Below are 24421 nucleotides of genomic sequence, written 5' to 3'. Positions count from 1 at the left end.
CCATCTCCAAGCCAATGGACTGTTTATTTGGAATAGATACTTTCCATTGTCCATTTCAAGTACTCTCCGCTATCTCATCGGCCAGCATAGGTGAAGCAACGTTAACCAATTTGCAATTTAGAAATATAGGTACACCACAAGCAATTGTCATGTATTTTAAAACTTGAAACAGACTATAACCTAGTTGGATGAGCAAACCAAATCTGGATTCATAATCACTAGTGGTAACATTTTAATTTCTAAGGCCCAATACTCTTAGCATTGTAAAAGATTATTATTTATAAATCACATTTTTCTTCAGTATTGCTGATACATGTTTGCCAAATTACACAATTTAAAAATGTAACAATGCCCTAAACATAATTATGCATTTTAAAACTTGAAACAACCCATTTATCAATTTAGGTGAGTGCATTTCTAAATCTCCTTGCACAGAGAATCTTTCATCTCATCATTTGAAAGTATAACTTTAAATCACCACATATATTCTCATAATAGAAAACTTTTTCATGTAGAAAGTCTGTTCTCATGGTTAGATATCAGTATTATTAATTATTTCTTGTTATAACCAAATATAACAGTTCCAAATCATCAAATTTATCACATCCTTTTAAAAACCCAATTCACATATGTCAAAATCTCATTAGAATTGCTATAATATCATTTCTTACCACACAGTGGTCTTCTCAAATTTCACAATCTAAGAGAATTTTAGAAATACAGAAACAATTTTCAGATGACATCAATTGCATTACCAGATTACCACATATACAAATTATTCGGCTTATTACTTTTGGTATTTAAAAACCACTTCAAATTAACAATTAATTTAAAGAGAGATAATAATAATGTTGTATCTAACATATACCAGACTTTATGTTAAGCATTTTACAATCATTATCATTTTGATCCCACAACAACCATCATTATTATATTCCCTTTACAAATCAGGAAACAGGTCAAACAGAGATTAAAATGCAGTTTTGAAATTGGAACAAAGAAGTGTGAAGTTACCTAGAGCAGAAGCTAGTATCCCAGTGGTGACAATTCTGGGAGGCAGAAAGTCCAAATCCATCTACCTCGCCCTTCCCCCACGACCGCAGAAGTTACTGAGCCTAGGGCAGGTTTTGCAGCTGCTGGGGACCGAGTGGGCAGAATGCATAGGACTTGGATGACATTTCCAAGCTTTGCCAAAAAAGATGAGCTACAAAAGTACCCGTTGGGCACAGAACTGTCATAATACTGTCAGTCTGTGAATTTCTGTCCTTCTCCTCCTTTTGCCAGATGGGGAAGGGTGATTTAAGTTTTCCCTACAGTTCTCCTGCATTCTCTTCTCCTAATCTGATCTGGGATGAGAGGAGTTTGTTTTAGCTGCTCTAACTTTTACGGCAGCCCTGGCTCAGTTAGAGACAGGACAACAATGGTGAAAGATCTCAATGATTGTAACTCGAGTAAACTTCACCTTTTGCTCACTCCTTAAAAACTTTTTGCACTTAAATCTAAGGGAAAAGATTCCCTCTTAACTCTGGCGAGGGAGTGGGGAATGATAAGTGATCAGCTTTGGGAGGAGGTGTTTCAGCAAGAGTGAGCTCCTGGAGTGATTTTACAGTCTCAGGAGTTCTCTCTCAAAATCCAACTAACCAGTTTCCAAACGTTTACTGAATAATCGATCCCAGAATCTGCTAAAATGTTTCAGCTCTATTTTTTTTTCTGCAAGTCCAAGTTGGCCAGACCAGACTTTACAAAAAAAGAGTCTCTGTTTCCCTAACTGCAGCCTTAGAATTCTCTGGCTACCTGCGTTTCAGATTTTACATGGTATAGACATAAAGCACATGCTCTCACACAGACAATTAACAGACAATTAACAAAACAAATACACAACAAATACAGACTGAGCTCAGAGTTTAAACCATGGAGAATTAGAAGCTTTCAGGAGTTGACTATTAGCACCCCTGTGGTCTTTGGGGAAGCCTTGGCATTCCTGATTTTTCTGACTCTCCATATCTTATCCCTTAGGAAGGGGGAAAGGGGAGATGGAGGAGGACTAGGGCAGGTAAGGGAAGGCTAGGAGTAAGGATAAAATGCATTTATCCTCCCCATAATCAGAGCCTTTAAGAGAAGCAAGCAGGAATAGGGCAGAAGGCAAAAACAGAGCCCTTAAGGGAAAGGGGAAAAAGGTGGGGGAGGGAAGGAAGAGTGAAGGCAACGGTAGCAGAACAGAGTTACCTCCCTCCGGATCAGAGTCTTTCCTGGGAGACAGAGGGGGAAGGGGTAACAGCAAAGTGCAATTTTTCTCCCCTGGATCCGGGCCTCCAAGGGAAGGAAGGAAGGGAGGGGATAAGGAATAGGGTGGAGGGAGTGGAGGAATGGTTGGACTTCTAATTCTAGTTTTTGACTGATCCATAGCTAATTTTCTAGATCAATCAGTGTTTCCAGGGGATCTATGTGCGTTTGCCTGCAGATCTGATCCCTGATGCCACAGATTTGATCCCTGCCCCCAGAGCTAGCTTAAAGGGAATTTTCAGACTTCAACCAATTTTATGGGAGTCCTTTTTGGAAGCTGGGAATGGAGACAACTTACCTCCACCTTGTCAAGGCCAAAATTCCAGGAAAAATTAATCCTGTGGCACCCAAAACATTGGCAAGGTTGGGCTGCGTTGTCCCATTTCCATCATTTCCATCCAAAGTTCACGGCACCATAAGTGTTAAACCTGAAAGTTTAGTTGAAGGAGGCAAACAAGCTAGATGATAGAAAAATCCATGTTGTTTATTATTTTCCCTGAAAGCATAGCTAAGCTAGCTTACTTGTACGTACAAGGAGTCAGAGCATAAGCTCTGGCTGTCTGAACAAAGGAATGAGAAAACTTATACACGTTATTTTAGCAGACCCAGCAAGCCTGCGTTACCTCACTTTTATGGCCCCCATGTATGTTTAACCATGATACAAGAAGAGGATTTTCCTTAATGGAATAGGGTTGTAAAGACAGGAGTGTTGACAAAGGTCAGCTAAAGTATATGCCTGTAGAGTACTAAGCGAGGTGGTCTTCTTAATGGCTAACGGGGGAAAGAATGTGCTTAGGTCAGTCTGATCTGGCCTGTTGACGGTGCTAAGGGTATTACCTGAGCAAACTTGAGACTGTTAGGATCAGGCCTTTCTTCTGGTTAATCAGTTCAGGCTCTGAGTCTTATTGAAATCACAAAAATGATATAAAATGGTATAAAATGTTCCACTAGTCTTAGAGTTGCCTAGGGCAATGGTGTCAAACTCAAATAGAAACAGAGCATAAGAATTCCTGTAAACTCATGTTGTTTTAAAAAATTCAATGTTATCTATGTCTTATTGTATTTTCATTTATTTTGTTAAATATTGCCCAATTACATTTTATCCAGGCTTAGCCACTGGAGAATGTTGCAGGCGGTGGGTTTGACACCTCTGGCCTAAAGAGGTTAAATGATTTAGCTAAGCTCATACAATCAGTATGCAAGTCAGCAGATTTGTCTAGGCCTCCGTTGCTTAATCTGCAAAAAGGAAGAGTAGGATTAGATCATAGCTCAGGTCTCTTTTTACTCAAACATGCTATACTTTCAAAGTTCTACTCTGGTATCTGATTGTAGCATGGACTTTGGGTTCTTAGAGTCTGTGATGGTAGCATACAAGCTCCGATGGGTCTAATCCATCATGAAAGGCTTCAGGGATTAGTCCCACCAAAGACTGTGTTCCTGTTGTTCAAGAGTGAGGCTAGTGGAATGCCAAGATACACATCCCTGAAAGGCTGGTTACCAAGTACTGAGCTGACAACCAACGATTCTGGTGTGGAGGAATTCCAGTCTACATCAGGGAGTCAAGGACGATACCAATCAAATCACAGAGGTTTCGTGACTAGTAAGAGGCAGCAGATGGGAAACTTATTTATTATTACCTGCCCTTCTCCCAAACTATCACCCTACCACCACACCACTCACTGTCCTGTTTAGAACTAGCAAAGACTGAAAACATAAATATATTTAATAAAGGTTTGGGCAAATTCATGGCTGATGGCCCTTATGAAATTAGTAACAGAAGTTAGGAACCAAAAAGTCATTGATTTAAAGCTAACTTCTGTAGATGAAGAAACTGAGGCTCAGAAAGATCAACAATTTGGGGGATTTTTAAAATTACATTTTAAGTTCCATTTTAAGTACATTTTAAGTTGCTGTCTCCTTCCCTCCCTCCCAACCTGAACTAAAGAAGGCTGCCATTTGACATAGATAGATGGATAGATAGATAGATAGATGGATGGATGGATGGATGGATGTAAAACCACACTATGCATACTTCTATTTATCATTTCTTTCACTGGAGGTGGATGGCATCTTCCTTTGTGAGAAATAATTCATTTGGACCCCTACTCTATTCCAATCAGTTTGCTATATTACATAAATCATATAGGGATAGATAGGTTCTTAGAGGGCCTCAGACTTTAATGTCATGTTCACCACTTGTTTACCAAGTCATGAATGCTGACAAAGATATCTCCATTCTCTTTTGCTCAAATGCCATGTCCAAGTCCAGTTGAGGAAGAATGCCTTGAGGCTTTGGAAAGTTCCCCAATTTATTTTTGTACCTCCAGGCTCTCTCTTTTGTCCAACATGAGCAAATGATCACTTAGTGGAGATGCCCTATGCTTTGCCCAATCTGTGACCCTCCTGCTGATAGGTCATTTTTGGCCCTCAAGAGCAAGGTCTATCAACCAGTGAGAGTCTGTATTTCACTATGCCTCTCTTGCATATTTGGAAACCCTATAAAAACAAGGTCCTAGAAGAAGGGGGTATGTCAGATTGTGAGGAAGATCTGAGGGCCGCTTCATTAGATGAGGCCCTTTCATGAAATGCCTTTTGGCTCAGAGCTCTATCTCAATCTCTTTTATTGTAGGTTTATTGTAGGTTGGGCAATTTTAATCCCCACAATTCATAGGTCCTTTGTAGTTGACTTAAATATTTATAATACTCAGAATAGCTTAGTCGTTCACAGTTATTCTTTGAATAATATTGCTGCTACTACATCCAGTGTTCCCTTGGTTCTGTTCATTTCACTCCTTACTTAATGCGAGTATTTCCATGATTTCCTAAAACTAGCCTGCTCACCATTTCTTATAGCACAGTAGTATTATATCACAAGATTAAGCAATTTGTACCTGCTCACACAGGTAGTAATTGAAGAGGCAGAATTTGAACCCAGGCCCTCTGTCTGACTTTGGAATTCAATGTTCCTTCCATTACCCTTCACCAGCTATGTGGGGCATGGTGTTAATTTAATCACAAAAAAACAACCCTCCGCTTCCGGAAACTGCTGGGCCAGGTTCCCTTACACATTCAACCAGTTGGATCTTTGACCTGGCCTTTCAATCCTGCAGTGTAATGATAAACTAATACTAATCTAAGAGATTCACTGACCTGTGTTAGCCCCCGTCTCTGCCGTAACTGTTCGTTCAATCAACATTTACCGGACGTCAGCAGTACGAGAGGCGCTGTGGTAGGCGCCTCTTCTCAGAACTCATCCCAAAGATGACAGGATTGTAGATTTAGAGGGCAAAGGAATCTCAAAGGCAACCTAGTCCAAAACCATATGACAAGAAGCACTGGAAGAGTAATAAAATATAGTCCATAGAGGTGAGGAGGAAGGTGACTGCAAATGGCACGAATGACACCATGCATACACATAGACACAGTAAGTGAGACTGTGGATCATGTAAGGCAGGAAGAAATTGATTTTCCTCAGAATTGTTGCAAGCTCAAGAGAGTCATCCCAGGCATTATTCATAATAGCATAAAGCCTTGTATATAGTAGGTGCTTAATACATACTTTTTGAAATGAATTAAATCAAATTGAGTTGAACTAATGACATTTAATTGTCCTTTTAAATAAATTGCTAGCCTTGGCTTTTAGCCGATGGAATGTTGCCTGGTCCAATTTTATGGCTTATGAGTAACTTGGGTTTAAGCAGAAAGTGAGCATTAAGAAGGAGGTAAAATCAGATTCTGGGACTCCATAGGAGAGCTCCTCCTCCTTTTTTCTAAGCCTCCTTGAGTGAGTCCTCACAATTGCTCTCTTTCCAAAACCCCACCGGCGGTAAGCACTTAAGTCTCAAGAGATGTTGGGACGTCCTTATCCTTTCATCACTCACATCCAGAAGGACGTGCCAAGCCTGGAGTTGGAAGAGGGTAAGGTTCATGGAAGAAGGGCTGTGGGAAGTATGAACACACGGGGGTACAAGAAAGAATAAACTGTAAAAGTAGTTTGAGGAGTCTGAGAGCTGAGAAAGCTACAATGCAAAAAGAGATGTGCATTTTCAGTCTTGGTTGATGTGGGAATTTCTTCTGGCCAGACCTTCAATAACTATCCTCAACACCAGAAGGGCATGTGCTGTTCAGTGTGGCCCCAGAGGGAAGAAATAAGATCTACGGGTAAAAGCTGCAAAGAAATGAGGTTAGGGCTGATGAAAGGAAAAAATTAACTCCTAGAACTATCCAAAAGTGGAAAGGTCTGGTCTCCATAGACAGTAAGTTAACCCTCACTAGAGATCATTAGAGGTAAGCTGGATTGCCACATTGGGGTTTAGAGTCAGAGTCAGAGGATGGTGGAGGAGATTCTCATTCAGGTATAGGTCGAAGTTACAGGAGAACCTTCCAAACCTGAAATTCTGTGCCTCTAGGCTTGGACCCATTTAAAGGAGGCCGATGACATAGTCCTAGTGTCATATATATACACATATACATATATATATATGACATATATATATGTCACAGTGACAGCTAAGGTGCTTCTGATTAACTAGTATGGTGAGATGGAGCCTTTGTCATTGAATGAAAGAGTTGGAGGGTTGGATTATTATATTACAATTCTATTCTAATTGTCTACACTGTTACATGCAGCTAGGTGGTTGAGTGGATAGAGTGCCAGACCTAGAGTCAGGAGGAGCTGAGTTCAAATGTGGCCTTAGACATTTACTAGCTGTGTGACTGTGGGCAAGTCACTTAACCCTCTTTATCTCAGTTCCTTATCTGTAAAATGAGCTGTAGAAGGAAACGGCAAACCCCTCTAGTATCTTTGCCAAGAAAAATCCAAATGGGGTCACAGAGAGTCAGACATGACCGAAATGACTCAACAACAGCAAATGCTGTAAAACAAACCAGGATTATAACCGCTAACATTTATAGGTTGCATTGAGTTTTGCAGAATACTTTACACATATTATCTTATTTGATCCTCACAATAACCCTATAAAATAGTTGCTATTAATATCCCCATTTTACAGATGAAGATACCGAGGCTAGGGGAATTAAGTGATTTGCCCAAGGTCACATAGCTAAGTGGGACTTGGACTTACATATTTATTACATAAGTCCAGTGCTCTGTCCACTACCACATGTACAGATCTTCAGTGGATACAGCAGTGTGGTATCCTGTAGGAAAAACATTGTTTCTTGTACTCTCAAATGCTGGGGGGAGGGAGGAGCAATAATTGGAGTCCCTGAAAATTCTGTATGGTAATCAAACATCATAGGGAATTGTCTGTTCTATTCTGGGAAGTGTTGAAAGATGAACAATGCCAACCCTATTGAACTCAGTCCTACGCTTGCTGTATGATGCAGACCTCAGAAACTGAGAGGATAGCCCACCCCCAGCCCCTGTCCCACCTCTTCTTTGGTATCTGGACATACAACCAAGCTATCATGTGAGCAGTGAAGGAGGTTGGTTTCCCTCAGGTGGCCCTGGAGGCCCGAGGTTTGGTTGGGTGTGTTGCCAAGAAGAAGTTAATACCCTTTCTTCTATTTCTCGCTGCCTACAGAGTTCTGGCAGTGAAATTAGGTCTGAAGGTTTGCTGTGGCTCCCTGGTACCAATTGGACTATCCTTTCCTGATCATGAGGCTGCCGCTAAGATTCCAAGGGTACCGAGCCCTGTGGGCCTCCTGGCTGTCCTGCTGTCCACTGCACCTCCATCCCAGGAACATGGGCCAACAGGCTTTTTTGGGGGCAAGAAATCCAGAAATGCCTGAGAAGTTTAACTTTGCACACGACGTGCTGGATCACTGGGCTCAAATGGAAAAGGTGATAGGGATTTCCAGGGACTGAGAAGTGGGGGAAGTGGGGGAAATTGGGGAGCAGGAACTAGACTTTTGGTGTTTTGCTGTTTAGCTTTGGGGAAGTGGAATATCAAAACCACAGTGAGTATCCCTCAGAAAAATGGGTACCCTTGTTCCACTCTCATGCCAACACAGAACACAACACAGCACATACTTTGTCTGCCTCTTCCCTGGTTTTAGCTTCAAGCATCCCTAATCCATCTTTCTGATTCCCTTCTCTAGCTCTCCCACCTACTTCCTCCATGAAGTATGTCTTAAGTTAGAATTTCCCGAAGGACGAATTCATCTCATGTGTTCCCTGCTCTGCAGGAAGCAATGGGAGGCTTTCCCATGGCAAACACACTAGATCTGAAATCAGACTACACCCCCCTTTCCATTCCATTTTGCACCAACTTAGATGCCCTGACCTCATTCAATCATCTCCTGATTTTTTTGTCTCTAGAGGGTAGACATGGGGGAATGTAGTTGGGGAGCTACCCGGGAGTTAAGAAACCTAGGTTCCAGTCTTGGCTTGACTACTGCGTGACCTTGGTTAAAACCATTCCTCTCTCTGGGCTCAGTTTGTCTCTACAGGATAATCACAGGAGTAGGGGCAGTAAATCATTTCCCTCAGGTTCATCTTGGGAGAAAAGGGGGGATTAAACAGACAAGCACAGCTGAAGGAGACCCCAACACAAGGGCAAAGAGGAGAAAGGTTATAGCAGAGCCCAAGTACAACACATGCTAATGGATCTGAAAGCCCATCTAGAAAGATCAAAGTATTTACTAGATCAGAATCCATTCTTCCTCCTTCTACCTCTCTCCACCCTACATCCTCTAAAGAAAACTTTCTTAGTCCAAGAAATTAGCTCCACAGAACCAGAATTTCATGCACAATACTGTGCAATGATCAAATATGATAGGCTTAGCTCTTCTCAGCAATACAATGATCCATGAGAATTCCAAAGGACTCATGATGGAAAATGCCATCCATATCCAGAGAAAGAACATGGAGTCCGAATGCAGATGGAAGCATAGGATTTTCACTTTTGGGGGTTTTTGTTTTATTCTCGTGATTTTTCCCTTTTGTTCTGATTCTTCTTTCACAATATGACTAGTGTGTTCTTTCCATGGTGCTACCTAGCTGCCCAATTAAGGCATCAGAATATCCTAGTTGCCCAGCCTTGCAATCTTCATTCAACTACCTACAACTGTGTACAGTAGAGTGGGGATTGGCTGCCAGGGAGTTAGAAAACCTAGATTCTAGACCTGACTTGGTGACTACATGACCTTGGTTAAGTCTGTTAAGTTCCTCAGCTCATTTCCTCCAAATTAAGGAGGTTAGAGCAGATCATCTCTTCCAGCTCTGACACTCTAGGATTCTTTATTTCTTCCTCACTCAATACTGGCTATTGTTTTCATATAGTGATAAATGATGTTGCCTACTAGACAAAAAAATGCTGTAAAGAATAGAAATCAACCCTAAGAGATGTAGAGGGAACCAGGAAGCATCTACAGGCAAAACAAAGTCTTGAAGGCAACATTAAAATGATGTCACTGTATTGTAATAATGTCCATGTTGACATGAGCCTCTGTGTCATGTGAACTCATTCTGGATTCAGAACCCATGACCCAGTCACCCTTAGACATCATCAACCCTACTCTCCCACAAAAACTGGAGAGGAGCCCTGTCTTCCAAACAGTACAAGCTGTATGTATGTGTATGTGTGTATGTATATGTGTATGAATATGTGTGTGTGCGTATACATATATATATACATATGTGTGTATATGCATATATATATACTATATGTGTGTGTGTGTATGTGTAGACACTTGCATACACTGTCCCAAGGACTAACATCCTGTGCCACCTCTCAAGCATCTTACAATTGTTAGTCTTTTTTTTAAACCAAGTAAGAAACGTTATTAATATTCTTCTAAGATTAGTTTAGAATGATCTTTTCTCTTGCCTGACTGGTAATGCTTTTTGAAGCTAAATCAGAATCTTTTTGTTCTCCACTTTTAAAAATGCACTGCATTCTTCTTATACACTGCCTCCTCTGATTTTCTTATCTACCTGCTTCAAGGAATATGCTTCCTTAGGGTTTAGTTCATACCAAATGGTTATTTAATCCAAATATCTGGGCTGAAAATCAAGCTGCTCCCTCAGATGAAAGTATAGTTGAACAGCCAAGACCACTAGACCTGCAAGTGAGGACCATCCATCCTGAGCTCCCCAATCAGATGTAAGGGGAAAACGGTTGGTACTGGATAAGCAATGTTACCAGACATTACTGGCCCCAAACCATTGCTTCTGCCAGCTACTACCACAAATGCAGTAGGAACACCAACTTCTTCATACCCTGCTTTAATCTTTAGAGTTTCATCTGGTCCTTTATGGGCAGATGTCACTCGAAGTTCACAGGGAATTCCATAGTTTCTACAAGCCTTCTTAAGTTTTTCACAATGACCAAGGTAAGAAGTTGAGCCCATCAATACCATGACTCTGCATGGACTTTCCACTTTATGAAGCAACTTCACTCTTTCTGCAACCCTTTCAAAGTTTTCTTCACTGTCTGTTGGCCTTCAAGAGTCACTTTCTTAAGGTCCCAATATGACTGTTTGTCTTTCTTTTGGGTTCTACCACCAGATGGCCAGAGCCTCCAGGAATCATTATCAGTAACGTCAGCAAGAACAATTTCTTTTGTAGTTACACCAATACCAGATTCATTCTTCATGCCAACCCATGTACAGCTCTGAAGTAACCAGGATTTTTCCAGTATTTCAAAAATAGCCTCTGTGGAATGACTCATGTTATCCACTTCAGTCTGACCTATGTTAAGTCCAGCAAAACACCATTTTGCAGCAATAACTGTTCTTCAGGCCACTGTGGCTCATTGTTAGCATCATCCTTGAAAAACAACTCCACTCTAGGTGGGTAGAACTTGTATCCTTCTTTGACACCAGGATTTCTTTTGAGAAAAGAACCAGTGCAATTCTTCTATGTACCCATTCACTTGAAATCATTTCACACTGAGGTGCAATGAAAGCTGTCTCACCATATTTTTTGGTGAAAGCAGTTTTGATACCTGCTTCCTGTAACAACTCGAAAATACAGCTGGTCATCTTGTTTGAGACTGCAGCTTTTCCATCCAGGTGATTTTTTTCTAGCTGCATTGCCTGCTATAATCTGGTCTTTAGATTGCAAGAGGACTTTCCCAGGACTATCCAACAATTCACAGACTTCCTTTGTTTTACCTTCATAGAACTTCTTACCAATCTTCAGTACTTCAGCAGTCGCCATTTCTCTGGTTGTGGTGGTGACTAACGGAAAGACAGGAGCATGAGGAGGAGAAAAGAGATGAGGTTAGGGATAGCAGTCTGCTTGGCTGGCCCCAAGGTCCTAATTGTTACAGTCTTAGAGCACATCTACAGCAAAACAAAAACAACACTCTAACTTGCCTTCTTTTGTTGATCTTCAACGAAAGGTTGAAGGATTTAGTACACTCTAACCCATACAGATGTCCAATCTCTGCGTACCTTGTATCACTAGGTTTTCTATTTCATCAGGAAGGCAAGAAAGCCCTGACCCCAGCTCTGTGGTGGGTGAGTGATGAAGGCAATGAGGTGAAATGGAACTACCAAGAGTTAGGCGATTTCACCCGCCAGGCAGCCAATGTCCTTTCAGATGCCTGTGGCCTGCAGCGAGGAGATCGTGTGATCGTGATTCTGCCCCGGATTCCTGAGTGGTGGCTGGCAATCGTGGGTTGCATCCGAGCAGGTCAGTGATAAGGCTCAGATCTCAGATACTTAAACTTAAGTACACAAAGGTGCCATCTATTCTGTTAAAAAAAAAGCTGTCCCTTTACCTTCCGCAGTTCTCACACCTCAAAATTTCCAGGAACTGGAAAGGTGCATTTTTGTCTTAAAAATTGCCATTTTATTACCTGCTTCTTTGGGGTCAATTGCATTGGGACAGGTAACCTCTCTCTTGATGGGACTGACTATTCAGGCTATGTATAGCTAATCAGGTTTTCTGCCTCTCTTCTTCCTTCTCTCCCACTCCTTGCTGTTGTCCCTTTGTCCTGCTCATTGGTGTATCTACAGCAAACCAAAAATAACCTTCTAACTTGCCTTCTTTTGTCGTTGGTCTTCAACAAAAGGTTGGAGGATTTAGCCAATGAATCCATCTAACAGACATCGAGAATCAGAGTTTAATCCCTGTTCCACCAAGTACTAGCTATGTAACTTGAACAAATTATCGTACTTCTCTGGGTCCTGGTTTTCATCCTCTATAAAAAGAAAAATACTTTCCACTTCCTGCCCTGCAGGGAAGTTGTGAGTGTGAACCAGATAACTCAAGTAAAAAGTGCTTAGGTTTCTTTAGAAGGAAGGTACTGGGGTGATCTGAGTATAATCCCTATGTGTATATCCCCAAACTATGGATAACTCTCTCTTTGGAGAGTTGTCAAAGAAGCCTGCCTGCAATCATGCAGCCTTGAATAGGTAGGATACCAGTCTACTGAGAAACAGGCTATTTCTCTCCTTCCCACATGCCTGAAATTCCCCAAGGGAAATATGTTCCTTTGGGCTCCAGAATTATTTCCTTTATACCCCAAAGTTCCAATGAGAAAACTGTGTTTATTTCTAGTCTAGCTTCCTTGTACCACCTTCAAAAGACAAAGTTACCAAGTAAAACAGAAGACCAAAAAGAAAAAGATCAGGAAAAAGGAAAGAAATCTTTACAGAAAACTCAAAAAACAAAGAAATGCGTAAACAAAAAGAGTACCCAGTGCAAAGAATAAGTATTATGGATTTTTTTAAGTGAGAAAAATGTCTTGTTTGGAAAGAAAGAAAAAAGAATGCAATGATGACTTGGAACAGCTACCCAAAGCAAAAGCTTCTTTCCTTTTACCTCTACCAAGCTCTCATTCCCTTCCAATTCGATCTTAGCACTCGCCAGTCTTCCATCTCCCCAAACACCCCCAGATCTTTGGGCCCTATGGAACCATTCTCAATCCTTACCCTTTGTATCCTCAATTTCCTCTTTTCACACTTTCTATCCTATACTCACGGAAACCTGATTCTCTCTGGAAGGAGGGGGTGATTAAGATTAGAGTGTTACAAAGTGAGATAATCTATGGAATAAAGTTAGGGGAGTGAATGGCTGCGTATTATTGGCACTTAGAGTAAGACTCGTCTGTCAAAAAACAAAATGGCCAGTATGGTATCTTGTGTCAAAGAGGAGAAAAAGCAATATAAGAAGAGCTAATGTAGGGAAAACCAAACAATTATTATCTTAAATATTAATAGATTGAATTCACCAATAAAGGGAAACAAATTACAGGATGGATTAAAAAAACAATACCCCAAAATATGCTGATTATAAGAAGCATATCTAAAACAGAAGTTGATACACATTTAAAGAACTAGAGTGAAAGCTATTATGTTTCAGCTAAATTCAAAAAAGCAAAAGTTGCAATTATGATTGCATATAAAGCAACAGCAAACAGAGATGACATCAAAGGAAATAATCAGGAAAACTACATTATTTCCAAAAATACCATAGATAATGAAATAATATAACTTTGAAGTGGCAGTATAATACAGGGGAAAATTTCTAGGTCTGAAGTCATGGGATCTTGGTCCAAATTCTGGCTTTGCTACTTACTATCTGTGTGACTGTGAATAAGTCATTAAATCTTCCTAGGCCTGTTTCCTCATCTACATAATGAGAGGGTTAGACTAAATGATTTTTGAGGGCCCTTCCAGTCCTAAATCTATGAATTTTCTGTGATACAGTGCTAAATATACATGCACTGATAGCTATTAAATTTTCAAAGGAAAAATAACCAAGAAAAGGTTTGGGTGGTAAGATATGAATTCTAGTCAACTTTAGCATCCCTTTGTCAGAGCTCAATAAATCAAATGGAAAAATAAACAAGAAAGAAATTACAGACAAAAATATTGGAGAAAACTAGATTTGATGGACATATGAAAACACAAATGGAAATCTTTGTGAATATACATATTTCTCAATCTTTTGTGGAACTAATTTTTTAAAATGCCAAGATATCTGGAACTCAAGCAAGTTCATGAAAGAAATGTTAAACACATCCTTTACAGACCACAACACAATAAAATTGTAAAAAATGTAGACCTAAAGAGAAAATAAAAAAGGACATCCTAAATAATGATTAGGTCAAGGGCCAAGTCATAAAATCATTAAAAATGATATTTAAAAGGAATTAGATCACCAGATTTCATGGGAAGCAGCTAAAGTAGCCCTTCAAATAAAATTTATATCTCGGAACATTTATCTTAACATTAATTCCACTGCTTTTAAAAATTAATTCTGCATATCTCACCTTTAATTTTAAAAATATTCTCTTGTGCTTATTTTGGGATTTGTTGCTAGTTTATTGTTTTCCTTATTGTAAAATTAATTAACTGCTTCAGTAAAGTAGCAAACACAAGATAAATTCACAAATTATCAGAATTTCTGTATACTAAGATGAAGAAATAGAGACATGTAATTTAAAATAACAAGCAAGAAGCTTTTTAAAAAAAGCTCAAAAGCACTAATTATCAAAGAAGGGAAAAGGGCTCAACCTATGATTTCATTGTAGCAGGAGCTTCCCAGTGAGGAAATGTCCTCCACCGATGCAGATTGGTACCTTCTCTGCAACTTATCATCTTAGAGATTTGCTTAGAGAACTTACAGTTTAAGTGACTTGCCCAGGGTCAAGCTGGTAGTATATGTCAGAGCCAAGACTTAAACCAAAGTTTTCCTTACTTCCAAGCTAGCTCATGATCTACACTGCCCCTACAATTACCAAGGGAATAAAAATGAAAACAACTACGAGGTATCACAAATTTGACAAAACATGGAAAAATTTAGGGTTCATGAGATGTAAGTAGACAAGCATATTAACATGCTGTGGTGGAGCTGTACAAGCACTGGAAAATAACTTTAAAATCATACAAGTGCATAAATCACTCATACTCTCTGACCTAATGATCCCACTATTAGGCATATACCCCCATAAGAGTCTATAGAGAAATAAGAAAAAGAAAAGGCCTATCTGTATGGATCCATTCATAGCAGCTCTGTTTTGAAATAGCAAAATATTGGCAACAAAATGAACCCAACATTAGGAGAATGGCTGCACAAATTATAGCATGTCAGTGTGATAGAATATTACTGTACCATAAGGCATGATGAACAAGAATTCAGATCTGTGAAATCTCATATGAAGGGATGAATAGTGAACAAAACAGAACCAAATGAATAATTTACAAAATTACTAGAACAATAAAAATGAAAATTTGAAATGGTAATGAAATCTAGATCAAAAATATTACACAACACTGATACTAACTCATAAAGGCAAACATCTGTCCTTTCTTTTAAGAAATGGAAAATTGTTAAAAAGCTAGTTTGTAAATATTATCAATACAATCGCTCTTTATTTACTTAACTGTTTTCAAGGATTATACATTTCGGGAAATTCATTTGGAATTATGCCAGGAGGTTTTGTAATATATCAAAATAAAATTTATCAATTTTTTAAACGATGAGAAATATCCAAAGGTAGCATTTCAAGTGAATGAATTTATCAGATGCTTTCCAACGTGACAGCCAAGAAGTCTCCTGCCAAAAACAAAAACAAAGCAAAAACTATCTTCCATTGCCTGCCTAAAATTCTACCATTAAAAATTCATTCTTTTAGGTCTTTAGATTTTTTAGGTCCTCCAGAGCCCTTCATTTAAATTCCATTGGCTTTTCTAGAGGTTATACTTTAAAATGATATCAGCTTACAGTACACTTTTCATGGGAATTACCTTCCAAATGATATTTACAAGCCCAGTGACTAAAAGCTTTAGTGAAAAACCAAGGACAGACATCAAGACGACAAGGTATTCTCTGAATGAAATAGCTGAAATAGGGAATCTCTTCAATTACAATGTCACCTTTAGGCAGCCCTCATTGAAGTACCAGGAAAGTACTGAAAGTTTTTAGCAGGCAAACTGCTAGCTGTAGACACTGGACTCCAGCAAAACAACTGGACATTTACACAGTGAACTGAGATTACCTTCCCTTTTTGCTGCTTTGTGGGAGAGCATGTGAGCCAGAGGAGGGAACCACAGTGGCCTGATCCTACACTAATTCTGTCTGGTATCCTTAGGATTTTCTCCCCTTATTCTATGGACTCTGGCTGTCTGTATCTCGCACTTACCCACATCTCCTGGTCACTGCCTGTTATTTAAAGATGATAACATCTGACCCAACAGAGACAAAAAATTTCCACTACCACTCAACCTGATGAGTCAAAAGTGACCTCATAAAAATCAAAGAATCATTACATTTCAGAAGTAGGAACCTCAGAGGTATGGTCTAATCTGTAACTTAGGTGGAAATCCTCTCCATTCTAAATTAATTCTATTTTTAACCCTTGCTTTTTAAAAGCACATTAAAATACATAAAAATACAAAAAATACATTTAAAATATATTAACACTTTGTACTTTGTATATAGCACCTTTCTACACTTTGTGCTTTATACATATGTAAGCACTTTGTACTTTTATCATAGTCTTTTCTTGTATTAAGATTACATATATATATATATATATATATATATATATATATATATATATACGGCCATGTCATCTCATCTAATAAACTGTAAGCTCCCTGGGAATAAGGGCCACATCTTAATGTTATTTATATTACTAGTGGCTCTTAGCACCCCACCTTGTACACATTAGACATTCAATCAGTGTTTTTCAAAGGAATTATTCAATGAACAAGTCAATAATCACTTGCTTCTTCTAGGGCTTGTATTCATTCCTGGGACCCCTATGCTGACAGCAAAAGACATTCTATACCGGCTGCAGACCTCAAAAGCCAAATGTATCATAACCAGTGAAGCTTTGGCTCCCACTGTGGATGCAGTGGCACCTGACTGCCTTGCTCTGAAAGTCAAACTCCTGGTGTCAGAAAATAGACGTGATGGATGGATGGACTTCAGAGCACTACTACGGTGAGTGTCTGGATCTTATCCACTATGTGATAGCCCTTGAACCTGTGTTTCTAGAAGGAGGGAGCCCTCTCTATGCTAACAGCTTTCCTTAGGCTTAACTTTAAGTTCCTCTTATAGACTATAATGGGTCTTGCTTTTAGAGTAGATGGAGTTGCCCATCACCTTTGTGTGATTGAAGGATCTCTGGAAAGGGCCCTAACCACCCTGCTATGCCTTTGAAATTTTACCATTAGTGATTGATTGCCTTGTTTTGAAATACAGACCTCTTTGAGAAAGTCACTGATTAAAGGAATGAATTGATCCAATTCTTTCCAACATGAAAGTTATCTGGGGAATAGCTCCATCCAGACTGTGACACACAACTAATGAAGAGCAGAGAAGAGGAGAGAAGAGGAGAGGAGAGGAGAGGAGAGGAGAGAAGAGGAGAGAAGAGAAGCAGATCTCAAAGTTAGGGTCTATCCAAAGATGTCAAGCCTGGACAGGAGGCTCAGAGTAATAAAAATATGTTAGTTGCCTTAGAGGAAAAAGGGGGAGTGTCCATAAGGGGAGAAAGTCACTGAAAAATTTTTATGGAAAAGACTGAAGAATAATTTTCTCCAGCTTCATTTTACCAAGGAGCATCCTGGGCTATAAGTTTTGGTAGGAAAGGGTTGTTTCTCCTTCCTTACTATATGGAACTTACAACTTGGGCTTACTACCTCCATGCAGCTGCCTATATGACTGTTTGGGGCACCCATTTTCTTGAGGATTCTTGCCTTGCAACTCTTGGAATTTCCAGTTTGGGATGGAACCAGCAAAATAAGATACAGAGTTGTTGATTGCACTTTGGAAATGAGAGATCCAGATGCAGGTCCCTGACAAACGAGGGTTAGAATACTTGCTGAGTTGATACTTGTCTACAAGCCCACCTGCTCTTGTCTCTAAATGAACATTTACTTGTTTTAAGTGAAGTATCCTTACTACTCAGGCCTAAAAACCAGAGGACCTTCAGACCTGACAACTTAGGGTCACCCAGGGCCCCTAGTATTTGCCAGGAAGCCTCATTTCAGAAGAAAAAGTGGGTCAGACAGATTGATTTCTGGAGTTCTGCCTGGGTGCTGAGCATATATGGATTTGTCTTTCAGAGAGGCCTCTACTATACACAGCTGTGTAGAGACTGGGAGCGCAGAAGCACTAACCATCTATTTCACCAGCGGGACCACCGGCGCCCCAAAGATGGCCAAGCACTCCCACGGGAGCCTGGGCTTCAAATCCAAGATAGACGCTGCGTAAGGAGACTTCCTTACCCCAAAAGAGAATCTCAGGGGGCCCATCCCCCTTTATTTTGGGCAGGACTGAATCGAAACCCTCCTAGGAAAACTATTAGCTTTTCTTATGTGCCTGGAATGTAGAGAGCATTTAATAAATATAGATTAATTGATTGCTTAAGTCTCTTTGGAGGAGACATACTCGACATCTCCCAGAGACAACAGTGATTGTGACGTCTCTACAATCCTCACTACGTGCCAAGCACTTTACAATTATTATCTCACAACAACCTGAGGAGGGAGCTGTTATTAATCTCATTTTACATCAAGGAAACCAAAGTTAAGTGACTTGACTGGGGTCACACAGCTCGGAATTGTCTGAAGTTGGGTTGGAACTCGGGTCTTCCTGACTCCAGGCATGTCAGCCTAGCCACTGCACTGCTTAGCTAGCTGATTAGGAAATTCTTCTGTTAGTCGATCTAAATCCTTGCCACTCACTTTATTTTGTCCTTTGTAAGGAAGGAGCAGAAACTCCCCACTATTATTACATCACACCCTTTTCTCTCCCCAATAGTTGCTTAAGCAAGACAGAATAAAAGAGAGAGAGAGAGAGAGAGAGAGAGAGAGAGAGACAGAAATAGGGAGAGAAAGGAAGGAAGGAAGGAAGGAAGGAAGGAAGGAAGGGAGGGAGGGAGGAAGGAAGAAAGGAAGGAAGGAAGGAAAGGAGGGAGGGAGGGAGGGAAGGAAGGAAGGAAAGAAAATAAGAAAGAAAGAAAGAAAGAAAGAAAGAAAGAAAGAAAGAAAGAAAGAAAGAAAGAAAGAAAGAAAGAAAGAAAGGAAGGAAGGAAGGAAGAGAAAAAGGAAGGAAGGAAGGAAGGGCAAGAGAGAGACAGACAGACAGAGACAGAGACAGAGCAACATCGGTAATGGAGAGACAAAAAGAAAGATAAGTTAGTATTATGCTATTACCCCTATGAGGACTCAATCGGAAGCAATCTATGTTCTTACTTTTAAAGATTGCAAGAGAGTACAAAAATAGATTGGAGATTGAATACAGTAGAAAACATGTTAATTAGCTTTGGGGGCAGCTAGCTGGTGCAGGGGATAGAGTACCAGAAGACTCATCTTCCTGAGTTCAAATCTGTCCTCAGACACTTCCTAGGTGTGTGACCCTGGGCAAGTCACTTAACCTTGTTTGCCTTACTTTCCTCATCTGTAAAATAAGCTGGGGAAGGAAATGACTAACCACTCCAGTATCTTTGCTAAGAAACCCCTAAATAGAGTCAAACATGACTAAAAATGACTCAATTCAAAAAAATTAATTAGCTTTAGAGATAGTGGGCCAGGGTTTGAATCCTGGTTCTTTGATGTACTGTCTATCTGACCCGGTGCAACAACAATGTTGCTAGCAGCTGCTGTTAGTTGATCTAAATCCTTCCCACTCACGTTATTTTGTCCTTTGTAAGGAAGGAACAGGAATTCCCCACTACTATTACGTGAAAGACCAACAAGACCAACAACAAGAGGGCTGCTAGCACAGATTCTTTGATCTGCTTTCCTAAGGAAAGCAACTTTAAGGGGTTTACAATCTTACTTTAATTAAACACACACACACACACATATGTGTATATATATGTGTGTGTGTGTGTGTGTGTGTGTGTGTGTGTGTGTGTGTGTATCTCATTCACTTAGTTCTGGAGAAAAAAGCCAACACCCTGAACTTCAGAGAGTATACAAACAAAAATTACAAGCGTACATTATATAAACAGAGCAAATAAACACAAACCAGTAGACAGGCTTCTATCTGTCTGTCCAAGAAATACATAAACAGTTACCAGAGAGAGAAGCACTATCAATTGGCTTTTCAAAGCTGAGGGGGGCTTCCACGGGTACCCAGAGTCTGGTCACCAACACTCTTTCAATGAGTGCCCCCCCTGCCCCCTGCTGTGAAACACTAACCTTTGATAGTATACCCCGTCCAGGACCTGAGAGCTCAGGGCCCCCTTAGCATTTAGGGTTTGGTGATTTTTCAGTCACTAGTACCGCATCATATACATTGTTTCCAATGACTCCCCATTACCTTAGTACTGAGAAGCACTCCAAAATAAACGACAACAAAAGGTCCCGCTTTACTGGCCCCATTCAAACCAAGGCAAGACTCATTAAAGGCACTTGATAGCCTTAGCATTCCAAAAGAGAAGACAACAAAAAGTGCCCCCCCTTAATTACCATTACACCTGGTATGAGTTATTTTACCTCTGGGAGTCAGTTTTCTTAGCTATAAAATGAAGAGGCTGGACTTGTTGGCTTCTAAATTTCCTTCCAGCTCCAAATCTTTGGTATTAGGACATAAGAATTTGTGACCTTTCAGCTCTAAAAAGATGATCCTCCCCACTGTGGGCCAATGGGAAGCATGCAATCCTGGGAGAACCTTGAAGGTCCCTTCCAGCTCATACATTCTCTGAATCTGTGTCCCTTCAGCCCAGTGTGGGGAAAAAATCCCATTTCACCCATTTAATTAAGGAATATTCATAGCAGAGCTTCTTGGATTAAGAATACCTTGTATTTGTACGGTGCTTTTCATGTTTCAGACTGATTTGTCTCATTTGAGTTTCCTGATATAGGTAGGATAGGGATTAGTATTCTCATTTTACACATGAAGAAACTGAGGATCAGGTAGAAGACCTGGTCCAAGGTCACTCTGCTAGTTAAAGACAGAGCCAGGGTACCATGAACTAGGCAAAGATTAAACTTCCCAATGATTCTGGCATCTTCCATGAAAGGAGTCTGGTCTATATTCTCTTCTCACTTACCTGAGTTCTACTGACCACATGAAAAGTCTGCTGATGGTGAAGCGCCCAACGCCACTGGGAGGTTACGTTCCAGGCCGCCCTTCCCAAAGGGGTCCAGACATCTCCCAGAATATAGCTGCTGATAGAGCTGTGGGTGCTTTGCATCCCCTATCACAAAGTTTCTACAAAGCCAGGACGGGAAAGAAGGTGCCCCCAGTCTTACAGATAGCATAATAAAGGCATGGGTAGTAGGTGTCTCACTCACTTGGGGTTAGAGCAGATAAGGATCTAGAATCCGTCTGTGCCTCCATCACTCCCCACCCCGCCCCACATACACATGTACATTCAATTACATGCTGGCACCTCATACAGAAGCATGCAAACACTTTTTGCTTTCTGCAGGGACAGAAGTTGGATTAAGTTGCAAACTTCGGATACAATGTGGAGTATAACAGACACAGGTTGGATTCTCAACCTATTGGGGACATTTCTGGAACCCTGGATATCTGGAGCATGCTCATTTATCCACCATTTGCCAAGGATGGACCCACTGGTTATCATCAATGTAAGACTGGGTCAAATTCATGAGGGTTGGTGGGGAGGAATCCAAAGTCCTCTGATGCTCATGGGGAGCCAAGATATAGGAACGTTGAGTTCTGGCCCAGAAACACCCCACTGACATCTCATCCTGGAGTTAGGATATGGAAAAATCACCTCTGTCTGCTTGCAAAGATACATCTGCATCCTTAACCCTGTTTTCATCTAGGAACAGAGGACTAGCCTTAGAGGGCCGGTCCTACTAGCCTCAGATTCTGGTGAAGTCATAAAGGACACATTATGGCATGACCTGTTGTTCTCCTTGGCATTAATCTTAAAGGTCTGGAATATCCCAGGTGCTCTTCCTTGCTGTCTATGGCTCTGTCACTCCACAATCTGCCTCAACTCTTTTTTTTTAATCCTTTAGAACTTCCCTAGCTCTATCACCCTTGGCACAAGTGCTGCGCCAAGTAGGACTGTGCCTTTTATAGGTTTGTCTAGAGCTTGTACTGTTTTGAAACTCTTTCTTGTATATTATTTCATTTGCTCTCCGTAATAAACCCTGTTGGATAGGCAGGCTGACGTTTATATACAGTCTTTGGTGGTTTGTATGTAACATGCTTTACAAACATTAAAATGCTACATTAGATCATAGATCTAAAAGGAACCTCGGGGGCACCTAGTCCAACCTCTTCTTTTTATGAGTGAGGGAACTGAGGCTGAATGTCATGCCCAAAGTCATACAGAGAATAAAAATTGAGATTTGAACCCAGAGCCATTGACTCCAGAGGCCGTCTCACTTTTCACTGTGTCATGTTGCTGCTGCTGCTGCCGCTGCTGCTGGTATTTGTTGTCGTAGTTGTTAAGTAACGCAAGTGCTATTATCCTTGTTTTATAAAAGCAGAAACTGAGGCCAAGTGACTTACCCAAGGTCACACAGTTAGTCAGTGTCAGAGATGGGATTTTAATCAGTGTCTTCCTGACTCCACACCCACTGAGTCAGATCACCTTCCAAGACACAGAAGCTGAGACCCAGAGTTAAAGGGACTTACTCAAGACTATCAGTCAATCATGGAGCACTTGTTAAGTTCTAGACACTATGATAGATGGGGCAGCTAGGAGGTGCAGGGGATAGAGTGCCAGGCCTGGAGTCAGGAAGACCTGAGTTCAAATCTGCCCTTAAACACTTATTAGCTGTGTGACCTGGGCAAGTCACTTAACCCTGTTTGCCTCAGTTCCTCATCTGTAACATGAGCTGGAGAAGGAAATGGAAAGCAAGAATCCTTGTCAAGACAACCCCAAATGGGGTCATGAAGAGTTAGATACAACTGAAAAATTACTAAACAACAACGCTGTGTTAGCTGCTGAGGATACAACATTCTCCACTGCCAAGGAGTGAATTTGGAATAGAAGCCAGGTGTCCTGACTCACAGTCACGGAATCATAGACCTTGCAAGAGCTGGAAGGGGACGATAAAAGCTACCAAGCCTGGTCATTTTACAGATGAGGAAAATGAGATCCAGAAAGGCTGTGACTTAGCCAAGGTCATAGAGCCAATGACAGGATTATAACTCTGATCCGCCAGGGTCAGCCATCTTTCTGCTGCACCTCTCTTCTAATGTCCTTCCCAATAGACTGTGTCATCTTTTGACAAAGGGAGGTACTAACTCACCTAGACATTTTTGGGCTAAGTTTGTAAATGCTTGGGATCTCACTTGACAGGAAACAGAAGCTAGCCACATGGAAGGAAGAGCAGCTAATAGGTTCAGTCAGTAGATAGCTCTCGACTTTTTCCTATGAGATTTATTTGCAGACAAAAACGCTGCCTCCCAGCAGTCCTTGCATTCCAGACGGCCCATGAATGAACAATTTATTTTCCTTTTCTGAAGTGTTTCCTTGGTGGAGGGAAGGGTGAAAAAGGGAAATGGATACACCAGTTCACACGGCTTTATCCTTCAGATCAGCCTGATGAACCTCTCTACGCTTTTCTGTATTTTGAGAGCATAGTTTTATAATATATATAATATATTATGTATGTGTGTATGTATGTGTATATATGTGTATGTGTGTATATGTATATGTGTATGTTTATGTGTGCATGTGTATATGTGTATATGTATATATGTATATACATGTGTGTGTGTATACATAGTTATATACAGGGTATATAAGGTTCTCAGTGCCTTACTATGAGATTGATACCCTTCAAAGTCCTGCATGACCACCCTCTCCTGGTCTTGTATAAGTAGGAACTGACTGGAAAACATTTTTTTAAGAGGAAGAAATCACTTTTCCAATCATTATGTAGTTATAGCCAACCTGACACAGGTCGTGTTGGACAGAAGCTTCCAAGAAACTTCCTCTGAGGGAGGTAGAATGAGTATAGCAGAAAAGCATTACTACCTATGAGATGTTGGACAAATCATTTAACTTTTCTGGGCCTCCGTTTTTCATCTGTAAAAAGGAGGAAATTGGTCTCGATTATCTCTGAGGTCCCTTCCAGCTCCAAATATGTAAGCAATATTTTCCTCTCTTCTACCCTAGTCCCTGGGACTATAAGAAACTACTATCCTACTGTAAGAAACTTGCTTTTTTTGTCTCTTGAAGACTCTTTGGTCCAGAGTCGCCTATTAAAATGCATATATCCCTGAAATGAGTATCACCCTAAATTATCAGCCACTTCCTGAGCTCTC

General features: G+C 40.5%; 1 protein-coding gene and 1 pseudogene across 1 annotated transcript in view; one reads left to right on the top strand and one right to left on the bottom strand.

Annotated features, from left to right (window-relative positions):
• Positions 1-6013: 6013 nt before the first annotated feature.
• The window catches only part of LOC118834606 (acyl-coenzyme A synthetase ACSM2A, mitochondrial-like), a 35221-nt gene continuing 16813 nt past the window's right edge, over positions 6014-24421 (top strand). Inside the window, exons 1-6 of the mRNA XM_036742056.1 lie at positions 6014-6201; positions 7830-8089; positions 11677-11887; positions 16945-17152; positions 18277-18420; positions 21594-21756. Coding sequence (XP_036597951.1) covers positions 7904-8089; positions 11677-11887; positions 16945-17152; positions 18277-18420; positions 21594-21756 — 912 coding nt within the window. The 5' untranslated portion in view covers positions 6014-6201; positions 7830-7903. The remainder of the gene's footprint in view (positions 6202-7829; positions 8090-11676; positions 11888-16944; positions 17153-18276; positions 18421-21593; positions 21757-24421) is intronic.
• Positions 10218-11410, bottom strand: LOC118834607 (annotated as a pseudogene).

The sequence above is a fragment of the Trichosurus vulpecula genome, chromosome 1 (genome assembly GCF_011100635.1).
Source record: "Trichosurus vulpecula isolate mTriVul1 chromosome 1, mTriVul1.pri, whole genome shotgun sequence".
Taxonomy (NCBI): Eukaryota; Metazoa; Chordata; class Mammalia; order Diprotodontia; family Phalangeridae; genus Trichosurus; species Trichosurus vulpecula.
Note: the sequence above shows the minus strand (reverse complement) of the source record. Positions and strands in the feature narration are given on the sequence as shown.